This window comes from Melospiza georgiana, chromosome Z (assembly GCF_028018845.1).
Source record: "Melospiza georgiana isolate bMelGeo1 chromosome Z, bMelGeo1.pri, whole genome shotgun sequence".
NCBI classification, from domain to species: Eukaryota; Metazoa; Chordata; class Aves; order Passeriformes; family Passerellidae; genus Melospiza; species Melospiza georgiana.
The window spans coordinates 81,464,286-81,478,703 of record NC_080465.1 but is presented as its reverse complement, the minus strand read 5'-3'; the positions used below and the strand labels follow the sequence as shown (position 1 = coordinate 81,478,703).

Below are 14,418 nucleotides of genomic sequence, written 5' to 3'. Positions count from 1 at the left end.
GCTGCCCTGGCTCCCCAGGGCTGCTATTGAGACCCCAAAATCATCTGTCTTGGGTCAGGCCAGTGACTGCATCCCTCTGAAGGGGATACCCCTGGGGCACACAGCCTCAGAAGCAACAACCCTCTCAAGCTGGAGGGATCTCTATGAATTGGTCCTGCAGCCTCCTGCACAAAGTTTTGCAGTTTAATTAGCCTTTCTGTGATGAGCTGCTTCCTGGGGTTTGCTCTGAGCCTGCCCCAGCCAAGGCTCAGAGTGGGATGGTGCCAAGGCAGCTCCCTGCCACCCCTGATATCCAGTCCCTTTGTCTCCAAGCCAGGACAACCAGATGGGTAAAAAATGGGTTGGATGGTTGGGCTCAGAGGGTTGTAGCCATTGGGTTCCAACCCAGCTCTGCCTGAAGGCCAGGAATGATAACAAATACCAAGTTGTTATCCCAGGACCTGCCCTATTTAGCATCCTTATCTGTGACTTGGAGGAGATAAGGAGTGCAATCTTATGAAGTTTGAAAGTGACAGCAAGTCTGGGATGTACTGAAATGTATTCAAAGGGCTGCCAATGAGAGGGACCTCAGTGGGGTGAAGCAAAATGTCAAGAAGAAACTTAGAACTTGCAACAAAAGATCAGCCCTGTGCAGGAGAAGAGCACAGTGACATGGGTGATGGGTGGCATGGGGTTATTATGGGGAGTGAGAGGGGGAGAGCCCTCCCTGTGGGGGACACCAGCTGCTGAGGTGCCTCAAGAGACCACAGTGGCATTACTGCCACATGGCATCACCTTGAGCCTGAGTCCCTCGAGCCAGTTTTTCCACCTCCCTGCTCTGCTGCCATAGGCAACTGCTCAGGTTACCTGGCTGCTAAATGGCATTGTAAGAACAAACAAATGCATCCAAAGCAGCACTTGGCACCAACCACCGGGGCTGGAAGTGGCTGCTCCTGGCAGGCACTGGCAGGGAGGTGGCAGCTCCCAGCCCCAGGGGCACCTCCTGGGTTGGTGTCCCAACAACCTCCACTGAGGATGAGACAGACAGCAGGGGAGGCAAACCTCCCAAGAACACCCATCAACAGCCACACTGGGTGTGATCCCTCCTTCCCTGCAGGCCTCAGACGTCACCTAAAACTGGGCTGGGCCCCTCAGGATCCAGTGCTAATGTTCCCCCTCCCCAGCAGCACCAGCGGATGACACTGGGAGGGCGCCGAGCTGGGGCGGCCCACGGCCACCCTGCTAACATGGGAGCACAGAGCTGGATGAGGGACAGACAGCTCCAACTGGGCTTGGGGAAGGCAAAAGTGGTGACAATCAGTGAACAATAGATGGCAAATAATATTATTTATTATGTCCACATCTTCAGTAGCCACGGGGCACTTCTTGCACTGCGCACAGGGCTCTGATGGTTCAGCTGACATTTGCTGCTTCCTTGCCTTAACCACCCATTTTCTCCATTCTGCTGACTCTGCCAAAGGCCACAGAAAAGAAGAAATATGTCCAGGCTGCAAGAACCAAAGCACCTTGGCTCTTCTCTTGGTTTTAGTTGGTTTTGGGAGACATGCAACATGAAGCATTGCTGGAGCATGGCTCAGCATGGTCCTTGGTGCTTGGACAAGGGGCAGAGGCTTTGGAGCAGGAAAGATGTCAGCATGTTCACTTCTCACCATCCTGGAAGGAGATGTTCACGGACAAATTTAGAGTGCTTTTGTGAAATAAACTGAGGCCATAGTCAAGAGGGCTTGTAGGGCTGGAAGGAGAGACTGGGACATCACTCTTGCTTAAGCCCATCATGCACAGGAGACAGAACAACTTCCTAATAATGCTAAAAGTGCTTTCACCAAATAAAAGGCTCATGGAAGAATGTTGGTCCTGCAAGATGCCACCACTGTTCCCAAGTGAGAGCAGCCAGGTCTGGAAGCAGGCAAGGGTCAAACCCACAGTGCCCTGGCTGCAGCATAACCATCCCTGGGGAAAGCCTTTATCCCAGGAACAATGCCCTCTTCCAGCTCGCCCTCGATTCCCCGAAGCTCTGAGGGAAGAATAGGAGGAAAGCGCTTTTATTTCTATTTAACATCTCTGCTTTGTTATTCTTTTCCCAGGCTTTCCAGATCTGAGAGCTGCAATAGTCCTCTCATTCTCATCTGCAAAGGGCTCTCCCTCCTTTTCCCAGTTGTCTCCAGGACTGATCTTTGGGCCAACCTTGGGCATCCATTGCCCTTCTCCAACCTAAAATACGCACTCACCCACTGCAAGTATTTTAGTCCAAACTACCATCCAAATACAGTGTGCTCCATTAAACCATTTTAATGAGAGCTGGATTCACCTTTTGCTTCCCTTGGCAAACCCTCTCTTTGCCTAAAATCCCAACGCTGACCTCGCCAGACCTCGCTGTGAGGACACACTCTCAGCCTGCACAAACCTCACCCCAAACCCCTCAAAACCGTTATGGAAATTAAACTTTTTCATTTGGTAGGGATTCTGCTCCTGGGAGATGCCATTACAGTGTTGGATGTATTGGCAGTCCCTTCCTTCTCCCCCATTTCAGGCTCAAGTGATGGAGGAGGATGCAGCAGAGCCCCCTGGGAGGGGAATTTGGCTGGACTGTGCTTGAGCCAAGGGGCACAGCTATTCCAAAAGGCTGCCTGGGTGAGGTGGCAGCTCTGACCCACATTTCCTCTGCCATGGTTAAACACCCACTGCCTTGCCTGCACAGGGCCTGCCTGCTTCCCAAAGGACAGCGATGGGCCCTGGGTCAATCAGCCAGCAAACCCCAGCACTTATCACTCCAGCCTCACCTGAAATGAACTTCTCTTTTTTTTTTTTTTTTTTTTTTTTTTCTTTCCCAGCCCACAAAACCAACCCATCCGCAGCGATCGATAAATAGCGCTGGCATTGTCACTCAGTGCCCCAGCCATGTCCCCAGCTCCTCCCCACCCAGCACTGATGCCCTCGTGGCCACCCTCACCCCTCCCAGACAGCTAATGATGGTGTGAATAAGCTTTTATTTGGGGGGAAAGGAGCTGGAGAGAGGAAGCTTTGCAGGGGGAAGGGAACAGACATTCCTGCCTCAGTCATCAGGCAATTTTCCCCTTCCTCTTGCTCACTGCCTCGCTGACCTTTGGCTGAGTCTGCCACAGCTATAAAGGAAAAGGGAAAAAGGAGAAAAAAAAGAGAGAAACTAAAAAGCAAGCGACCTGAAAGGACAGGCAGAGGCAGAGATGTTATCTTGCCTCTGCTAATGATTTATGGTTTAAGGATGGGTGGATGGAGGCAGAAGTGGCTGTGCAGGACTGTGGGCAGCACAGAGGGAGCTTGCTGGGGAATAATCAATATGAAAGAAATTAGGGATGAAGGGCTGAGACTCTTCTTGAGGATGTATGTTCTGATCAGCAGGAGGGGAAAAAACCCATGTTGAGTGCTACCACACCTTGGGAACCTCTCCTGAGGCATGTGGGAGTACCAAACTTTAAAGGCCATGGTGACACCCCCTCCTCTGCTGGGAGACCAGCCCATGTGGCTCATGGGGAACACCAAGGGACGAACAGTTTGCACAGTTAGGGGCTTTCCACACTCTCACAGAGCACCCAGCAGGCCCAGCCTGTGCAGATGTCCCTGTCCTCTCTGGGGTGCAGCTGGAAAAGCACACCTCCACCTCCTTGACTGTGTCTGAGCCCACCTTTGGCCCTGGCAACCGTCTGCCAACCAGAGCCTGGCACTGCTGATAAATCGGTGACCCTTTCCCCTGGGCTGGCCCTGTGCAGCAGGATTAGCTGGCAATGACAAAAAAAAAGGCAGCAGAATGAAAACCCATTCCAGAGCCATGGAAGAGGGGTGAATCAAGGTCAAAGCACTGCAGAGAGAGCAGTCACGGAGCAAGCATTTTGAGGCAGGGGAGCCAGAGGAGTCAGGCTCACCCATGTCAGCTAAGCTAAGAGACCTCTTAGAAATCACAGAGTAGCTTGGGTTGGAAGGGACCTAAAGATCATCTCGCTATTAAAGATCATCTAGTAAAGTCATCTGTGACAAACAACACCACAGGGACAGACCTGTCCTGCTAAGGAACAGAGATGTATTTTTAAGAGCAAATTTACGCATGACATCTTGATATAATTAGTGAATCTTTTTATGGAGCTGCCCTGTAGCAAAAAATATCCCTGATATATGAAATTCATGTCCTTCCGCACACCTCTAGCTCACCACCATGTCCCCACAGAGCAGAGGGGTGACAGGAGGGACAGTGACAGCACGGCGAGGGCAGACAGGAGTGGGCAGGGAAAAGCTCTGGAGGAATCAGGGCTGTGCTGTGTCACGATTGCGAGGGGAAGCGGATGGGCACGGGGGCTCTGCCAGACGTCAGATCTTCCCCAGAAGGTGACACATACCTCCGTGGGCAGGGATTTTGGGGAAGTTCGGCTATTCTTAGCGTCCCTCTCCCATCTCCTCCTCTGGATATGTCTGCCTTATCATGAGGCCCGCGCTCCTCTCTGCTCCAGTCACCATCTGTGAGCTCTGCCCACAGTACTACCACCCAGACAAAATGTTTATGGCGCGTTTGCATTCAGAGGAAAACTTCCCATGCATGTAAAAAAAGTCATCACCAGCACTTTCTTTATCCTTCCCTTGCCTGAGGTCTAGCAGAGAACTTATTTTACAGTGAGTTATTTATGGCCTGACAGAAGCACCACTGACAATTTGAGATTCACAGCTCCAACCCTGGGCGACAAGGCGGGTTTTTCTGAGAAAATCTTCTACAGGCAGCAGCAGGAGACAAAGCTATCCTTAAAACAGGATGGAGGGAAGCCCTTTCCTTCTCTATAGAACATTTAACACTTGAGTTGTCTTTTCTGTATGTACTCACTTAGGTTTCTGCCACCACTCTGACCCATGGGGAGCTTGACAATGAGGTCACCAGGAAATCAGGTTCTGAAAAATCCCCCACCCTGGTGACAGGGCTGGGTTTCTGCTGCACTGGGTTGGGTCTAAGGACATTAGGGACTTCCTTTGTCTCCCTCCTTCCTCCCCTTGGTCTGTCTCATCTATTTGGGTGGCTTCACCTGCTTTATGAAGCTGCTTAAGCTGCTTAGGTGGGGATTTCCACAACACTGGGATTAACAAACTACAGTGCCTGGTTTGCCATTCCAACTTTGGTCCTTCCTAGCCACTGGACAAAGGGAGTGTGTGCTTTAATTATTGTGCTTTAATGAGCAGAAAGACAATATGCAGGAACAGCCAAGAGTGCCTGCAGATGTAAGTACTTTTGAAGTGTGAAGCGTCGGCAGAGCAAATGTCTAGGAATTATAAAGCAAAGATGGAATCCCAGAATGGTTTGGGCTGGAGGGGCCTTAGGGAACCTCTGTCTAGTTCTGACACTCTGCCATGGGCAGGGACACCTTCCACTATCCCAGCTTGGTCCAAACCCTGTCCAGTCCGGCCATGGGCATTTCCAGGCATGGAGCATCCACAGCCTTTCCATGGACCATGGGCATCTCTGCACAGCTTGTTCCCCCGGTGGGGAAGGACAAGTGGGAAGGCATTTACCTCCCTGAGGCAGGTGTAGATGGGGCAGACGAGGACTCGGAAGGGCTCCCCGGTGCTGCTCCTCATGGTGCCGAAGACCTCGCAGAGGAAGGTGATGAACCCCAGCCAGCGCTCCACGTCCCGCTGCTGCAGCTCCTCCCGCATGGAGAAATCCTTCTGCAAGAGGCACAGAGACAAGAGGCTGCATCAGCAACACCACGGCAGAGACAATGGCTGTCTAGAGAGGGAATTAGGAGGAAATTGAAACTCGGGGTGGGGGGAGGACAGACAGACTGACTGACTCTTTAGTAACAGTGCGGAGATTACTCAACGCGCGCGGAGCGGCTGCAATTTCGACAGAGCAAAGCCACCAGAAAGCAGGTACTGCAGAAATATCACCAACTCCTGCAATAACTGCCACAGCTTGCACCAGAGATAGTGTCTGCCCTCTGCACCCTTCTGTGCCCCCAACAGACACAGGGTCGCTTTTCCAGGTGTGTTGGGTTTGGATGGCTTGATTTTTTGGTGAGGAGGGAAGAAGCCAGCACCACCAGGACTAAAAAAAAGCAGCAACAGACAGGTTAAACAAAATGTAGGGGAAATGATGGTGGCCATCCTGGGCTTGGTGGTCCAGATTGACCTGCCCAGCCCATTCATTCCAGTATCTTCAGCAGACCCAGTGTCTGGCCAGGAGCATCCTAATGGTCTGGCTGCTCTCTGGCATCTCACAAAATAATGGCAGAGACTGGCTCCCTGCCCGACCACAAGATCAGGGCAGCCTGGGCTTGGCATTAAAAGGTCACCCTGCGCCTGAGCTGATGGTTGCTATGACTAAGGATTATCCCAGTGACGTGATTTATGGGTCAGCATCATCAGGAGGAAGCACACAGGGAGATAGCTGCCTCCCCATCAGACCTCCAGGTGGGAGAAAGAAGGGGTTTGTCCAAAGGCGGGGTATGAAAAGGGATGTGTGTGATGGAAACACATGGCAAAGAGCACAAGCCAACACAGAAAACCTTACAAAAACCCTTCCAGAGGATGGCACAAAGGAGTGCATCATGCTCAGAGTCAAGAAGGTTTCCTTGGGCTCTAAGAGATGCTGCAGAGGTTCTTGCATGACATCCCACGCAACTTTTCTGGCCTGTCTCCACAGTGACCTTTCCTTGACACTAAAATTTAGGTGACACTAAGCAGGGGAATACTGAAGAAGAGGACAAGTTCCTTCTCCACACTGTGTGTTTCCAGTGCAGGTTGCACAACCTTTGAAATCCAGCAACTAAATAAATTACCTTCTATCTTTCTCATCTCAGTTTATTCCTAGTGCCTGAGACAAAGGGCTTTGCTGCTGCAAATACTCTGACCTGCAGCTGCTCTCTGCAAAGCTGGGGAGATATAAAAGCCACCACACCAAAGTTTGCTCTCTTGCCCTGGACAACACACAGGAGATCTTCCTTTTAGAACAAAGCTAAGTGAAGCAGCTGCTAAAGAAAGCCAGGCAAAAGCATGACGATCATTTTCATGACACAACTGTATGCACAGAAGATCCAAGGCAGGAGCTATTTATATGTTTCATTACAAAAGGAAAAATAAAATATGTATTTGCATATGCAGGAAAAAAGACTTGTAAAATAGCTGAGGCACTTATTAACCAAGCAGTGATGACTAATTCCTCTCTACACCCATTTCCATAAGTCAGTTGCCCAACTGTGTCTGCGACTTCGGAGTCAACCTGCAGCCAAATCCTGTTGGGTCTCCCCAGACTCTCCGAGGGATTTTGCAGAGTTCATCCTTTCATTAACCAGCCCGTCCCTGGGCAGTGACAGAGGAGTTATTTGCCAGCTCTGGTTATCACCCCAAGGTTACCCAATTACTTGTTCTGGACTTTTAAATTGAAATGTATTGCAAAAAAAAAAAAAAAAAAAAAGTCAGAGACATGATATCCTGATTAATGATAAATTAAAAACCCGGGCAAGAGTATCCCATGCCCCTCATCTGCCCCATCCACCCATACAGAGCACAGAAGGTTTCCTTTGAACCCTGGAGCTTTTCCTGGATTCCTCTCCCTCTCCTGGCACTGTCTCCAGCATCTCACGCAGCATCCCCGCCAGCTCCAGCCCCCAACCCATCCTCCCTCTCCCAGCCTGGATGCCCTCCAGCACCTCCTGTGCTGCCTGGGCCTGGAAGCTCCACACTCGTGTACCTGGGGAGCTGTGCTGTATTTTGGGATCCCTGGGGCATGCTGTGAAATTCCTAGCAGCTTGGGATAACTGCACGGGCTCTGCAGTCCCAGATTACTGGGAAAGAACAAAAAACACTGCAGGAAACTCTGCTCCTTCCCCTCTCCTGCTTCAAACATGCCCTGCTCTGTGCCTGTGCAAGAAACAAAAATAACTCTTCAACATTGACTTTTAAAAAAAGGTATTTTCTGTAAACAATTTTCTGTACAAAACCCCAAACCATCAAACCCACCAACTGCCTGGAAATTCCATAAACCAACCAGCAAACCAAACCAAACTCATCCCAAGGCCTGGGATGGGAGCTGGGCAGGAAAGGATTCCACCACACATCACCCTCCTTTTTTCATCCTGTGGCACCCAGTGGTGGATGCAGAGACACCAATGAACACTTCCCCACCTTTGCAGATGAACAGATCCTTGTAAAAGAAAGGTGTCTGTAGCCCCCCACCACCCCCAGTCACAGAAAAGCTCGTGCAGACTTTGAGGGACCCCTATGAAGGATGGGAGAGGGGGATGGAATGTGGGATGGATGCAGAAGGCACTGCAGACATTTCCACACAGAATGTGATGCTGCAGTGGGAATAATTTTGCTCCATTTTTGCACTCAGCATGGGTCAAACTTTGCAAAAGGAGGTGATTTGCACATACTCTTCAAAAGGAAGGCAGTGACACTGATTCCTCTGACAAAGCAGGGAGAACATCTTGCCAGTGGGAGGAATTTTTCTGGACCACACTTGCCTCCAGGCCAGAGTAGGGCTTGGCAGGAGCCTCCACAGCAGCTGGACTTGCAGTGCCAGGGCTGTCCTGAAGCATCCTGAGAAATTCACATGCCTCAGGGTGGTGCTACTCCAGTGTCCCAGCAGAAGGGTGGTCCAGGAAGCTCTGTCCTTAAATTTGTCCTTCAGACTGCAGATGTGACCTGTACCATGGCGTGCACTGAGTGCAGAGAGGCCCCATCTGCCTCGGGGAGTCTGAGGAGACCACTGCTGCCACCAAGGCTCATCTGGGCTGTTCAATTAATGGAGTTACACGTGTGACTCACCAGCCGTGGGTCAGCCATGCCCACAGCAGGCACAGTCACCCTCTGAGAACACTGAGGGCAGCTCCAAAGGCTGTGCAACCCCAACGGATGAGCCAGAGCCAGCACGTGGGAGAGGCGAGGAACCCCGCGTCCTGTGTGCCTGGGGCACATCCTATGGCGCTGTCCCCTGACCCACAGACCTCCACACACTGGTGACGAGCCTTGAGGGGGCTGAAAAGCTCTGGAACCAGACAGCCGGGTCACTGCCCTGCCCACTGAACTTTATTTGCTCTGGAAATGCCTCACGGAGTTATATAAAAATAACCTGTGGATTGGCTTGCCCCATGCTTAGGTGGTGATGTCAGGGCAGTAAGCAAATTATCTTTCATCAGTTTGGCTGTATTTTTAAACATGAATTGTATTACTAATTTGGGGGTGCTCTGGCCTGTAGATAATCTGGGTGTGTCTCCTGGATGACCTTCCTTCAGTGCCTATAGTTTAAAATAAAATGTATTTATACCAGGTAGGGTTGGCCTTTCTTCTCTGACTGGTTTGGGAGAAGAATTCATTGGGAAACCATGTGGGAAGTGGGGTGATGCCAAAAGGACCTCTAAAGAGCTCTCATACAGGACAGGGTTGGGGCATAAATATGAAGGCTGAGCACGTTCATCATGGCCTGTGCTCACACACATCACAGAGATGGCCCAGGGCTCAGCAAAACCTCTGACATCCCCTGCTGGATCCTCTGTAAGCCTGGCTGAGGCTCCTGCCAGCAGTGGACACTCAAAATGCCTTTTTCCTGGGGGCGTTCACTCTTGCAGCCAAGTGAAAGCCCACTCCTCATCCCAGTGTAGACACAGTTCAACACTGGGCTATGGCAGTGGACAGGAGACCTTCCCAAGACTAGGACCAAGCCAAGAGGAATGGCCACGCTATGGGAGAGGAGGCAAATCCCTCCTCTAACATTTTTGGTGGGCAGCAGAGTCAGGTGGGATGAGAAGCAGCATTTTGCCATCGGATCTAAGCCCTCACTCCAGCTCAGACAGCTGCAGCTGAAAATTCTTCCCTTGGGAGTTCGCCGCACTTTTTTTAAGACACGTTCCAAATAACTTCTCTCCAGATCTGGGCCCACCAACCCATGGCTGATTCTGGTAGCAGCAAGTTTGAGGGCAAAAGTTTAGTGAGGGATAAAAATGAGGGTTAATTTAAGCATCGCCACCTTCTGATGGGCTAAAAAATAAAGGCACATTTGGGCTTGTTGCTCTGTAAACACAGGGCTCTTCCTCTGGCAGCTCTGCTGTTTACTCAGTCATTGTCAAGGAGGCAGGAAATACTGAGTCAGAAATACTGCACAAAAAGAAATATATGATGCTTAGATATCCGTGCTAAGAGCTATATAAAAAGCTGAGATAGGCTGTGCTAAATAGTTGATCTTACTGGCAATGTGAAATGCTGGAGCCCTAAATGGCTCTTTGGAAAAGGCTAAGACAAATCCAATAGCTAGGAGGAAGGAATTGGTGGACAGAGGTTGGACAGCCTCTGTCCCTTATTGCTGTCCTGGAGAAGCACAGCCTCTGCCTGCTCCCTTCCCAGACCTTCCTAGAAAGGGCTCCATAAATCACATTTTGCACAATTAACCTCACCTGCATTATTCACTGCTTAGAATTTAAATACTACATGAATTTAGGTCCTGGTTTGGAGGAGGTTCTGGTGTGCAGCTTTGTTTCCTGAGGAGTATAAACCAGTGAGATGAGTGGTTTGGAGCACTGGTATTTGGAAGGAGCTCATGAGGTGCTGGAGAACCCTGTGACAGCACCAGGGAGTGATTAAACATCTCTGCCTGTGGATTTGTGGGGTCTCACTGAGCTCCTCTGTACCACCACAGCTTCATTGGGAAAGTCTCACTTCCTGGACACCACTACAAAAACTCCTCTGCTGGAGGTGGTGGGACACGAAATGAGACCATCAGCTCTTCCATGGGCTCTGCTCTTCCTCCAGCCACCCACTCCTGGCCTCTCTGCCTGCAGCCAAGGACAGAGCCTCACTGAGATCCCCTCACACCATCCCTGCCCACGCTGCTGCCAGCGTGGAGACAAGACAGAGCAGAGCAGGGTGATGACAGACAACCTGCTCTGAGCCTACAGCTTCCATGCAGAACCTGGAGAACAGCAGCACAGGAGGCTGAGGTTTATTTCCAGCCCTGTGTGGGCTCCAGTCACCTCTGTACCCTGATTTCCCATCGGGCAACAAACGGGAAGGATTTGCTCATCTTCCTCTGAGAAGTGCTCTGGGGTGTGTGACTGAGACATGCGGATCATGGCAATTATTATGACTCCAACAAAGGAGCTATTGACATTTAAAGCAGATAAAGCCTTTAAATTACAGATGACACCTTGTGCCCAGCCTTGCAGAGGTCCTGGCTTCACCCAGCCGTGAGGCATTTCACTCCCACAGGCTTTCATCACGTCGCTTCCTCCAGGCTGGATCTGCACCATTTGAACATGCAGATATCTGAGAATATCTTCTCAGGATGTTTTGGCCATTTTGGGAAAAGCAGGAAATCCTACCAGTGACCTTCAGCGTGGACCTGGCTCCATGATGGCCACAGCTCTGTGAATGGATCCCTTTTAATCACAGAGGGCCCTGAAATGCAGCTCATGGTGAAGGTCCAGGCCACTAGGACAGTGACCACCACCCCACAGACACCCACCCCACATCTTCTGACCACTGGGTGATTGTAGCTGGTATAGATGTCACTGCACAATTCATAGAATCACAGGATGTCTGGGTTGGATGGGGCCCTAAAACTCATCTCTTTACAACCCCTTGTCATAGACAGGGACACCTTCCACCAGACCAGCTTGCTCCAAGCCCCGTCCAATCTGCCTTGAACAATTCCAGGGATATGGAATTATTCCAGTTTGGCAAGAACAATTCAACAAAGATTCTGCAGCCACCAGGCAGACACACAGTGCTTATTCCTCTCAGAAGGATTTGGGCATGAAGGGGAAAATAAGGTCAGAAAACTGGTTTTTCTGAAGCAGGGACTAGGCAAACTCCCAGGACAAGAAACATAATTTTGCATTCCCCAGTGTGGGTAACTGAGGCAGCTGATGACCAGAGCCAAGAGTAGCTGTGGATACTTCTCATGCCTACAAACACCTGGAGGTGACCAGAGGAGTGGTCACTTGAACCTCCTGCCCCCGGTCTCACCCTGACCTCTCCATTTGGCTCCCAATCTGGGACCAGCAGCAATTACCCACCCAACGTGGGTGTCTCATGGCTTCAGCCAGTGATGTCTCTGAGGTCCTTGAGGGGCTGCAGGGGTACAAGCAGTTAATTATTGATTTAGCTGAGGCTGAAAGCACCCTGGTGGGTGCATGATGCTGGATGTGCAAACAGAAGTTTTGCTGTAAACCTCGCAGTTGCTAAAGATCTCAGAGCAATGTCCGGGTGGAAGCTCTGAGGGGACCAGGAGGGTGAATTCAGCAGCCTGGTCAGCACACAACCAACCACAATCACCATTTTGTCCTGGATGTTGGCCAGCACCTCCTCCAGCACTACCCAGGTGACAGAGCTGTCTTCCTCATCAATTAATTTTTATTGCTGTCCTTCCTACCTCACACCTTTCTGCATTCCCAAACACGTGTCAGGGTGTCAGCTCAGCTGGGTAACAGCAGTTTGTCATCACCTTAAAGACCTGTTATCCCATGAACCCAGACACAGCAAAACATCATTACCATGCAGCGAGCAAGGGACAGACCTGCCATCTGCAGGACACACAGACAAGGAGAATTAATCACCTGCCTGAGGATCACAAGCCAGTCTCTCAGTCCCACAGAGAAGGACTGGAAGGGAGACAAGGGACCACAAAGAAACAAATTAATTCCCTTGCTGGGTTGCCTGTTTGACCCAGCCCTGCAGACACCCCGTGCAGTGCCCAGAGGAAGCAGCTCCCCCTTGGCAGCCTTGCTCTTCTGCAGCAGTGCAGGAGTTCCTTGTTACATTCATTTTATTCCTGCATGTCCCAGTACTGTGGGAATCTTGAGCCAGCAATGTGCCCTTTGTCTTCATGAGTGCGCACAGGAAGCCTTGGGATAACTTGGGAAATTTTGGAGACACTGAGAGTCCTCCCCCGAAAAGGAGACAAAGAATCCATGTCCTCTGGAGCATCCTACCCCTAGGCCAGCAATCCCCTCCTCACTACAAGGAGGTGGTGGGAAGAGAGAGGATCAAGAACAGCAAATCCCTGCTCATCCCAGCATCCACAGCAGTGCTGATACCCCCACTTCATGGAAAAAATGTATTAGTATGAATCCCCCATACCACAGGCTGCATTTCCCATAGCACAAGTTCAGTGTAAAGCATAATGGTTTCAGGAAATCTCACAAAATACTATTTTTGGGCTACTTCACATGGATGGGCATTGTTTGATGGACAGTTTGCAAACCCTCCTCCACAATATGGCAGGGTCTGAGGCCCAGCACCATCCCCAAATCTGCTCAGAGACCTTTTCTGTTCCAGAGAAAATGCTCATCCCACTCCCAAGACCGGGCTGAGGTGATGAATGGCACCCCAATTTTGTCTGATTGATGGATCCTGCTTGCAAACGCCATGTCTGGTGATGCCCAGCCTTGCATCCCAGGAGGATGCAGCAGGTACCAGCTGGATTTTGCCAGCAGGATGCATTCTTCTTATTTTAAATTCTGCACATGCCATGTGTCCTCTTTATAAGGTGGAGATGATAAGGGATCTATGGGGACAGGCCAAATTTGGAAAGAGGGATATTATAAGATGAGGAAAACTGACTGTGGAGGAAGGCGCTCCTTTGTCCAGGCACCAGAGCTGGAGGAATTCCACCTGCACTGGAAATGAAGCTGCGTCCATTGAAAGGCCAGCCTGCCTGTGAATGAATGAAACTGGGCAGGCAAAGGCAGGCAGCTAATCCTGTTTGACATCAGGAGCTTTACTGCACAGGCACTCCTGGCTCTCATCAGCTCAGTCCATGCAGGGAGTTTCCTGGGTGCCTGGTAGCCGGCAGCAGCATGTTCTCCTGTGGGATGCTGAGACCCTCCTAGGAAGTGTCCTCTGGGTGGTGCTCACCCTGAGGTGGGACTGGGACCACCCACCCATCTGCTGAGCTGGGCAAGACACTGAGGCTTGGCCTCTGCTTCTCTGCAGGCCAGGACCAAAGGAGGAACGAAGCCTTACGGGCTTCTCCCTGGCCAAAACCACTCCCCGAGCTGGGGGGCAGAGGGAACAGCCTTTGGGTGGACATCGGTGCACAGAGATGGCTCCAACCAGGTCCCAGGGGCATGAGATATTATAGCATCAGGGTGGAAAGGGATTTTAAAGGTTATCTATTTCCAACCCACCTGCCACCTCCCACTGTCCCAGGTTGCTCCCAGCCCCATCCAGCCTGGCCTGGGACACTGCCAGGGATCCAGGGGCAGCCACAGCTGCTCTGGGCACCCTGGGCCAGGGCCTGCCCACCCTCCCAGCCAGCAATTCCTAATTCCCAATGTGCCAGAATCTGTGCCTGCCCTCTGGCAGTGGGAGCCATTGCCTGGGTGCTGTCCCTGCCTGCCTTGTCCCCAGGGGCTGTGCAGCTCTCCTGGAGCCCCTGGAGGCCCTGGCAGGGGCTCTGAGGTGTCCCTG

The 14,418-nt window shown here is 51.2% G+C and overlaps 1 protein-coding gene across 2 annotated transcripts in view; it reads right to left on the bottom strand.

Annotated features, from left to right (window-relative positions):
- CTIF (cap binding complex dependent translation initiation factor) overlaps positions 1 to 14,418 on the bottom strand; it is a 146,894-nt gene that overhangs the window by 15,879 nt on the left and 116,597 nt on the right. For both annotated transcript variants that reach the window (XM_058044210.1, XM_058044211.1), the window contains exon 10: positions 5,524 to 5,679. In XM_058044210.1, coding sequence (XP_057900193.1) covers positions 5,524 to 5,679 — 156 coding nt within the window. The remainder of the gene's footprint in view (positions 1 to 5,523; positions 5,680 to 14,418) is intronic.